The sequence below is a fragment of the Suncus etruscus genome, chromosome 12 (assembly GCF_024139225.1).
Source record: "Suncus etruscus isolate mSunEtr1 chromosome 12, mSunEtr1.pri.cur, whole genome shotgun sequence".
Classification (NCBI taxonomy): Eukaryota; Metazoa; Chordata; class Mammalia; order Eulipotyphla; family Soricidae; genus Suncus; species Suncus etruscus.
In genome coordinates, this window is record NC_064859.1 from 31,352,921 (window position 1) to 31,363,219 (window position 10,299).

The 10,299-nt window shown below is 36.5% G+C and overlaps 1 protein-coding gene across 1 annotated transcript in view; it reads right to left on the minus strand.

Annotated features, from left to right (window-relative positions):
• The window catches only part of UGP2 (UDP-glucose pyrophosphorylase 2), a 24,175-nt gene extending 20,833 nt beyond the window's left edge, over positions 1–3,342 (minus strand). Inside the window, exon 1 of the mRNA XM_049784581.1 lies at positions 3,289–3,342. Coding sequence (XP_049640538.1) covers positions 3,289–3,342 — 54 coding nt within the window. The remainder of the gene's footprint in view (positions 1–3,288) is intronic.
• Between the last annotated feature and the right edge of the window lie 6,957 nt (positions 3,343–10,299).

Here is a 10,299-nt window from a genome sequence, read left to right on the forward strand (position 1 = left end):
GGAGTAACACCTGAACTGAGCGCCGCCCCAAAACAAACAAACAAACAAAAAACACGTGAAAAAATTAAATAAATAAAAAAAGGAAATCATGACATTATCTGTGCAAGAATAGCTCCATTCACTGGTAATGAAATTACTGTTGAAATATTATATGCCTAAAACTCAATGTTATTACATTGCACATATTTTCTCAATGAATATTTTGATTTTTTATTTTGTTAGTAGTATATCTCACCATATAGATATTTTCAATATTTATATAATCATATTTTCTTTAACAACTTTCTAAAATTTGGGGGATTTGTTAAAAAGATGTTCTCTCTTGGGGTCAGAGTAATAGCACAGCGTAGGGCATTTGCCTTGCATGTAGCTGACTCAGGGCAGATCTGGGTTCAATCCCCGGAGTCCCATATGGTCCCCTGAGCCAGGAGAGATTTCTGAGCTCAAGCCAGGAGTAACCCCTGAACATCACCAGGTGTGGCCCCAAAAACCAAAAAATAAATAAATAAAGGTTCTCTCTTGCCTGGATTTACATGTGGCTACCTAAATATTCAAAGACTTATTGTTTGTATTTAAGCTTTTAATCCACTTGGAATTCACTTTTGGGTTTGTTGTGAAACTGAGATACTTGTTCGTTTTCTTCTAGATGAATAGCCAGTCAAGCCAGCAGTATTTATTTAGTAAACCATTCTTTCCCACAAAATTGGAATATTATTCATGTCATATTAAATTATGATATATACTGAGAAAAAAGAGAATAGCTCCATAGAATTATGTCAACATAGTCTTGATTTAAAACAAGTTTAATCCTATTTGCAATCTTGAAATTTGCACTGCTTTTGACAACAGTGTTACTCTGATTAAATGTGTGGTTAAATAATGTTTTATAATAATTTATATGGAAGTTTTATGAAAATGTCGAAGGTTATAAGAATTGAACCTTTAAGAATTATTGGAAGAAGCTGAAGTGATAGCCCAGTGGTAGAGCGTTTGTCTTGCACGCGGCAGACCTGGAAAAGACATGGGTTCTATCTCTGGCATCCCATGAGGTCCCCCGAGCCTGCCAGGAGTGATTGTTGAGCTCAGAAATTTTTGAGCACCCCTGGGTGTGGCCTAAAAACAAACAAACAAACAAACAAACAAAAAATAAGTGAATGCAAGTGAATGAAAAATATTATTAAGGTGAGCCCATTGAGATTATACCATGTATCTATTAAGACATTTTAGAAATTTTTTCTTAGGGCCGAAGAGATAGCATGGAGGTGGGGCATTTGCCTTGCATGCAGAAGGACGGTGGTTCAAATCCTGGCATTCCATATGGTCCCCCGAGCCTGCCAGGAACAATTTCTGAGCATAAAGCCAGGAGTAACTCCTAAGCACTGCCAGGTGTGATCCAAACCCCCCCTCCCACAAAAGAAAAGTTTTCTTAAAGAAATAACTGTATTATGAACAACCTAGTAACCATGGTGTTTAAATAAAAATATATTTATAAAAATTAAAAAGAAAAATGTTCTTAATTTAATTACCTAAAGTAATGTAGAGTACTGTATCATGATAAATTATTTACTTTTTCTTTTTTAATGTCTTTTGTATGTTTTTATGAAAAACACTATTTCATGATCAATGTCTTGTTTAAGAGAAAATGCTATGTCATGTAATAAATAATTAGAAAGATAAACAACTACAAAATTCTAGTGCTGTAGGTGAATCCTTATGGTAAATAACATTAAAATCCTGAGAATTTGTCATATTAACTTCTGCTTCACTTGACATAAGATTGCTTTAATTCCTGACACCCCAAAAGGAGGATCCCACTAAGGCCAGTGAATGAACCTAGAGCAAGCATTAAGCTACCTTGGCTTTGATCAAGAGAGCCTAAGAACAAACAAGAATTACAACTGGTCAAGAGCAAGGTCATGGAACAGGCTCTGACCCAAAGGAAGAAAATGCGACTGATAAGAACCCTATCAGCAAAGTTAGGAAAAATTAAAACAAACTGGCCCTAAGGCCAGTTTGGGGGATATGTTGAGATGTCCCCAGGAAAGGCCATCCGGCTCTAACCTTTATCCCTGATCCCAGAAAGACCACTTAAGCTTAATCTAAGTTTTAGATAAAAGGACTCTGTCTAGTATGCAAAATTATTGGCAGTATTTTTTCAAAACAAAGTTGACCTATAATTTAAATCAGTTATAGCCAGTAAATGTGGAGAGAAAACTATCTTTTAATAACTTGCCTTCTGTACAAATAAGATACAACATCTACTCAAATGATTGAAAAACTGTAATATTATTGGTTTAGATGTGGATAATTCGAATGAAATTTGGTTTACTGATGGTAGTGATCTAATTCGTAAGGGGCAGCTGGAGTTGATAATGATGGTTCTTCCCACCCGGAGCAAATTCAGCTTTCAGTCTGATCCAGTCTGGATGCTCCCTATTTCTGACTAAATTAAGGAAAGAGGGAACTTTAGCCCTGCTTCCAGCCACTCCTGGAAGTTGGCTGGTCTCAGCACAGCATCAGCTTGAGGAAATTTTCATGTGTTGCTTGTCCAACGTTGCTAAAAGTTGTTACCCCTCCCCAAAGCCAAATGCTAATCTTTTTGTTTTGTTTTGTTTTGGTTTTGTTTTGGTTTTTGGTTTTTGGGCCACACCAGGTGACATTCAAGGTTACTCCTGAATATGAGCTCAGAAATCACTCCTGGCTTGGGGAACTATATGGCTGCAGGGGCTGCAGGTGCCAGGCCAGGCCCAGAAAGGCCTCACCATTCATCCATCCACAACACTAGGACTCTATTTAATTAATAATTAATTAAACAAAACCTAACCTTCAATTGATTCTCACCTGTTACTATTTCTATTGTCCCTATGAGACTCAAGAATATTGTGATTTTATGGAAATTAAAGGGGGAATGTGGTAGGACAGCTCTCCCTTCCTGTCCCTTGAGTCTGCTCATATAACTCAAAGAGATCTTGAAGCTTCAACCTAGACACCCACTTATAGTAGAGGAAGGTGAGATAACCCACTACTATCCAGATACTTTATTCATGAGGAAGTGATGGAGTCAGGATCAGTCCTTTAGACTGCCACCCAGATGTCAAAGCAGCATTACCTTGAGCAGTGGACCATTTTGAAGCATTGAACACAGAGGAAAGACTTTACCTCCATCCAAAGAACCAAATGTCGCACCAGAGGCTGGCTCCAGCTAATGTACCTGAGATTGCACCCATGGTATTTATGGCTCAGCATTCTAATAATTAATCCTTGCTATAAGCTTGAGAACTGCTGTACCTGAACTTTGTAGCTGGTAAGAAGGGCGACACTGAACCTGTTGTGTCTTGGCATTGTAATCCTACTTATATGCATAAAATCTTATTCTGATAATGCTGATGCCGTGCTTCCCATATAGGGTGCCATGTATTGAACGAAGGTCAATCATTTCCAAGTCTGCCTTACCTGATGTTTTAACTCTCCAGCCCCTGACTATTTTAGGGTAGTAATGAAACCTTAGTTTGTAACACACATGCACCTGTGGATAGGTAAAAGCAAAACTATCTTGACTGTCATTTAAAATGCAACAAAGATGCCAATATTTAAGTCTGAAGTCTACAAAGTAAGAGTTTTAGAGTCACTAAAACTGTATTAATCAGTAGCTCCAAGTCAGCTCAACAGCACAACCAGGAAGTATTTCACCATTTGGAGATTTACTCCATCAGTCCATTGCCAAACACTCTTTTATTCACCCTCTAAAGGCATGTGCAACTACTAATTATTTTATCTACAGAGACTCTGCTCCTGCAAGGCTGCCTTCTGATATAGGTTGTTTGTAGTAGGAAGTAACGAGGATCTGGGTTGCTGACCCCAATGCCTTAGCTTGCAGTCCCTAAAACATTCAAAGCATAAAATTAGACAATCCTGATCATATTTATCCCTCACACATGCTTGTAAGACTATCAAGAAAATGGAATTTTGGAGCAGAAAATAGAAAAGAGTTCATTCTCAAATATAAATTACTTTAAATCCACTTTATCAAAAAAAATACAGGGAGGTAGTCCTGTAAATATGTCTAGAAACAACGACAGATTATTACACTAATAGAATAAAACTGATTGAAGTCTACCATCTAGATCTAGAGCCTCATAGACAAATTTCAAGATCTTAAGTTCTTAGCTATGTAAATCTTTCAAATATACACAGTATGGAGAACAGATAAAGCCACAGAGAGGATAAAGAAAGAAAAAAAAGGAAAGGATCCAAAAAGACCAGAACAGTCCTAAGTTTTAGGAAACAGAAAGTTACCGATTTTCTAGTAAAAAGAAATAAACAATGTAGAAGCCACACTGAAAATTATTGAATGTTTGTTGTCATGAGCACATAAATATATGTTTATTACATCACATATGTCCATAAATGTGTTTATAATTTATATCATTTTTATCCAAATATGTTTTTTGTTTTTTTTGTTTTTTTTGTTTTTTATTGTTTTTGTTTTTGTTTTTGGGTCACACCCGGCGGTGCTCAGGGGTTACTCCTGGCTGTCTGCTCAGAAATAGCTCCTGGCAGGCACGGGGGACCATATGGAACACCAGATTCGAACCAACCACCTTAGGTCCTGGATCAGTTGCTTGCAAGGCAAACGCTGCTGTGCTATCTCTCCGGGCCCCCAAATATGTTTTTGAGGCAAGATGTGTATTTACCAATTATGTTAATTGCTAAGCAAACTGGATAGTTAGGTTTTTATCTGGTGGAAATTCAGTTTAATCGTTCTTAGCTAATCTATTTTGTTATCTTTAGATAGTCACATAAAAACCACTTAAAGGAATTATTTTTTAAAGAACTTGTCCTCAATTGTCTAGATTCTTCAGTTTGGTCAGATTAAGGCACGAAGAAAATGTATAGGAAGGTACTTTAGATCAGGGATTCTTTTTTTTTTTTTTTTAATTTTTTTTTATCTTTATTTAAACACCGTGATTACAAACATGATTATAGTTGTATGATTACAGTCATGTAAAGAGCACCCCCCTTCACTGGTGCAACATTCCCACCACCAATTTTCCAGATCTCCTCCTCCCCACCCCCCCTACACCTGTAATTGAGACAGGCTTTCTACTTCCCTCATCATTCACATTGTTATGATAGTTTTCAGTGTGAGTCATCTCTGCAACTGCACTCAGATCAGGATTCTTAAACTTTAACCCGTTTTATTTGAGAAAAATAAATATTGAACACAGTGGATTAAACTGGCACCCAGTAGTACTTAGGGCTTACTCTTGTACTCAGGGGTCTCTTCAGGCTGGGTGTAGAACTGTGGTTTGTATGCAAGACATTTGTCTTTACCCCTCTGATATCTCTCTAGTCACTGCAATTTCTTTTCTTATATCCTTGGAGCATATTCCAATATTTGGCACATAATAGGCACTCAAAATAAAGTTATTATATAAGTTAACAAATAACTATTAGTGAACTTTAAAAGCTATAGGGTGCTGGGACCAGGATGCATCTCAAGTGCTAGAAGGGGCCTGAATTTGATTATGGGTACTGTATACTGTTTGTCCTAGGCCACTCCCCTCACCCACCCCTTCCAAACACCACTGGATATGACCCATGTTTTAAAACAATCAAGAAAATTAAAGTACTTTAGAGTTTTCCTTCCTATTTCCTTCCTTTCTTCTTTTCTTCTTCTTTCTTCATTTCTTCCTCTTTTTTTAATGATAAATTACTTTATTTAAAGACCATGTTTCACATAGTTGTTCATAAAACATTTGTGCTATTCCATGTTCCAGCATCAATCCCACCACCAATATAAAATTCTCTCCACTATTGTCTTTGAATTCCCACCCATTCCCAAATCTGCATCCTTGGCAGGCATGAAATAATGTATTTTATACTGCTTGGCTATAGGAAAGTGGTAATTAATTTTTTTAAGTAAACAAAAAAATACAGTGTGATGTTTCTGCAAATTGGTTAAGTGACAAAGCTGGGCCATTGGTAAAGTAGGGGTTGTAGGTGATAGTTGCGGTTGGTAAGGCTTCCACAGGGCATCTTCTCCAGAGATTGCTAATTTTCAGTTGCAAGGCTGGTATACCCATGATATTTTATGGCTTATTTTACATTCCTTTCAAGAGTCAAGTACTCTTTCTTTCTCTTGCTCGCTCTTTCTTTCTTTTCTTTCTTCTTTCTTTCTTTCTTTCTTTCTTTCTTTCTTTCTTTCTTTCTTTCTTTCTTTCTTTCTTTCTTTCTTTCTCTTTCTTTCTTTCTTTCTTTCTTTCTTTCTTTCTTTCTTTCTTTCTTTCTCTCTCTCTCTCTCTCTCTCTTCTCTCTCTTTCTTCTCTTTCTTTCTTTTCTTCTTTCTTTCTTTCTTCTTTCTTTCTTTCTTCTTTCTTTCTTTCTCTCTCCCTTCCTTCCTTCTTCTTCTCCTTCCTTCCTTCTCTCTTCCTTCCTTCCTTCCTTCCTTCCTTCCTTTCCTTCCTTCCTTCCTTCTTCCTTCCTTCCTTCCTTCCTTTCTTCTTTCTTTCTTTCTTTCTTTCTTTCTTTCTTTCTTTCTTTCTTTCTTTCTTTCTTCTTTCTTCTTTCTTTCTTTCTTTTCTTTCTTTCTCTCCCTTCCTTCCTTCCTTCCTTCTTTCCTTCCTTCCTTTCTCTCTCCCTTCCTTCCTTCCTTCCTTCCTTCCTTCCTTCCTTCCTTCCTTCCTTCCTTCCTTCCTTCCTTCCTTCCTTCCTTCCTTCCTTCCTTCCTTCTTTCTTTCTTCTTCTTTCTTTCTTTCTCTTCTTTCTTTTTCTTTCTTTCTTTTTCTTTCTTTCTCTCTTTATTTTTTCTTTCTTCCTTTCTTCTTCCTTTCTTACTTTCTTTCTATTTCTTTCTTCTCTCTTTCTTTCCATCCCTCTCTCTGCTCTCTTTTCTTCTTTTTCTCTCTCTTTCTTTCTATCTTTTTTCTCTTTCCCACACCCACTGGTGCTCAGGACTTATACCAGCTCTGCTCTCATGGACCACTCCTGACAAGACTTGGAGGAACATATGGTATGCAAGGATCAACCTGAGTCAGTGGCCTACAAGGCAAGTGCCCTGGTCTGCTGTATTGCATATCTGCTTAATAATTTTTTTCTATTATTTGTTTGGGGAAAATGCCTTGGATGACAAATAACCAAAATATAAATTTACCTTTGTAACATAGTAGAGGCATTTTAAAACAAATCCTACAGACTCCTTCTGGCAATGTTTGCAGAGATAACCATAATTCTTTCCGTCCTTAAGCTTTACTCCTTGCAATGCTACTCTTGTCCCATTAAACAGTGTAGTATATTTCTGAACCACAGGACCAACTAAATTAAAAGCATAAAACCAATCTACAACAAACTTAAAAATGTGTTTATCTAGAGGCAGACTGGGGATTCTGGGGAAGATAAGTTATGGGATTGTCATTGGAACATTGTATGTCTGAAATTCAACTTTGAATAGTTTTATAAATTACAATACCTTAATTAACAAATTTAAGATAAAGTATTTATACACATATTTTGTATCTGGCTTCACATAATGATGTTCTTTTATATATTTATTTACTTGTTCTGTTTTGGGCCACATCTGGTAGCACTCAGAGGTTACTCCTGCTCTGAACTGAAAAATTTCTCCTGTCAGTCTCAGGGACCATGTGGGACGTCAGGGTTCCTTGATTCAAGCCTGGGTCAGCCACATGCAAGGCAAGCGCCTTACCTCCTTTACAATTGCTCTGGCCCCTAGTGATGCTCTTTTAGAATACAACAAAAGTGATGATGAATGACTGCCAAACCTCGTTGCCAGAAATATTTTTATTGTAGTCTATTCTTTTGGAATGATGCCTGGAGACCCCTTTAGGAAGAAATACTCTCTAAAATAAAATGGAAAATGATGCCTCATAAAGTAGACAGGAACTCTTTTCTGCTAGACTAATGAAATGACAAATATGTATATTAGAGCCTGTTTTAGGCTATTTAGGTCTAATGACATTTCCTAATGGGTCAGATTGGTCAGTTAAGTAACACAAATAAGCCAAGTAGAAACTATCAAAAAAAAAGTGCATTGTTACACAGTAAAATATAATAGGCCCATAAGTGTATGGTGTCAAAAAAAAAAAATCAGACCATATTCCTTTACTCTTTGGTTAATTCCAAAGTTCCCTTTGGACTGTTTTTTTTTTTTTCAGCATATACTTCTCCCCTCTAGACTACAGAATCTCTGAAAATTTTCTTTATTAAAGCCTCTGAATTAATAGACATTTTTTAGTTAGTGATTATGAGTTTCATTATGTGGAAAAATGCATTTTGATAATGGTATATATGTATGTAAGCACATGTAAACTCTCAAATATAAATATAAAATACATATAAATATAAGTACATATAAATAATATGTACTCTACCATTGAACTATATCCCCAGTCCCTTAAAATACAGTTGAGCACAACTGAAAATTAATTTATTTAAATACATGTTGTATTTAACCATATTTCCACAGTGTTTTATTTGATTAACTTATTATTATTACTTTGCATATTATTATTACTTTACATATTATTTTTCATATGTATTCATATTTATTATTATTACTTTGGTTCTTGGGCTACACCTGGCAGTGCTCAGGGCTTAATTAGAATGGTGTTCAGGGATAACTTCTGGTAATGCTCTGGAGAATGAACCTAGGTTGGAAGCATCAAGACAAGTGTCCTATATGCTGTATTATTGCTCTAGTCCCTCTTTCAGTGTTTTCTTTGGTTTGTTTGTTTGTTTTTGTTTTTGGGTCACACCCGGCAGCACTTAGGGGTTACTCCTGGCTCTATGCTCAGAAATCACTCCTGGCAGCTCAGGGGACTATATGGGGTGCTGGTATTCGAACCATCGACCTTCTGCATGAAAGGCAAACGCTTTACCTCCATGCTATCTCTCTGGCCCCCCTCTTTCAGTGTTTTAATAGTAAAAATTAAAATTCAATGGGAGGATGAGACAGGAACTGGGGACAATTGTTAGGGCATCTTGATTGTTGGTATAGTTCTTAATGGCTATGCACCTAAAATGTAAATATTACTAGAATTATAAACCATTTGCATTAATAATAACCAAAATACAACTATAATTTGGGGCCAGTACAATAATACAGCTGATAAGGCTCTTGCCTTGCACATAGCCAACCCAGGTTCTATTCTTGGTACCCCATATAGTTCTTTCAGGAGTAATATCTGAGCACAGAGCCAGAAGTAAGCCCTGAACATACTTGATATGAACCAAAACCAAATTTTAAACACAAAAATAAAATACAATAGTTAGATTGTGATAAAATGTATCATTAAGAAAAGTTATTAGTCATTAAAAGATGCATTGACAGTGTTCATATTAACATAGAAAGATATTCTTTGTACACTAAGTAAGGGAGAAAATCAGGCTCAAATTATTTATGATGAAATTCCTTTTTGTATAAAAAGTTTTCTGGCTTATCATTTAAGATGGTATAAAATAGATCCAAATATTAATGATTATCTCTGGGTGATTACATCATCAGAAAATTTTATTTTCTCTTTTTTGTGGTGGAAAGGATTTGGCCATACCCTGGGCTGTTTATGGTTCTTCTGGGTTTGTGCACAGGGGTGATCCCTGTGGTGCTCAAGGGGCCATATGTTGTTTTGGTGAGATATACTCCACCTAACTTGTTATTCCTTCAGACCCTACCTTCTTATTTTTGACTATTCCAATGCATAAATGCTTCTACTATGAAGTGGTGTTATTTATGCAATAACAAATGAAAACCATATATAAAGTTTTTACATATCTAATAACAAAGAAAACCCCAATTCAAACACCAAATAAATTTTTAACTAATGAATCTGGAAGATCAAAAATAATCAGAATTTGTGTTTGTTTGTTTTGGGGCCATAAATGGTGGTGCTCAAGGGTTACTCCTGGCTCTGCACTCAATTACTTCTGGCATTGCTTGGGAGACCATATGGAGGAGTACTAAGAAGCAGGCGCCTACCTACTGTATTAGTTCTTCAACTCTCAAAACACCAGGTATTTGAGAAAAACTAAGTCTATGAATGAGTGTGACCATAAAGATTTGAAAAAATAAAAATAAAAAAGATGAAAATAGGGGCTGGTGAGGTGGCGCTAGAGATAAGGTGTCTGCCTTGCTAGCCAAGGAAGGACCGCGGTTCAATCCCCCTGCGTCCCATATGGTCCCCCCCAAGCCAGGTGCAATTTCTGAGCTCTTAACCAGGAGTAACCCCTGAGCATCAAATGGGTGTGGCCTGAAAAACAAACAAAAAAAGCTGAAAATAATGT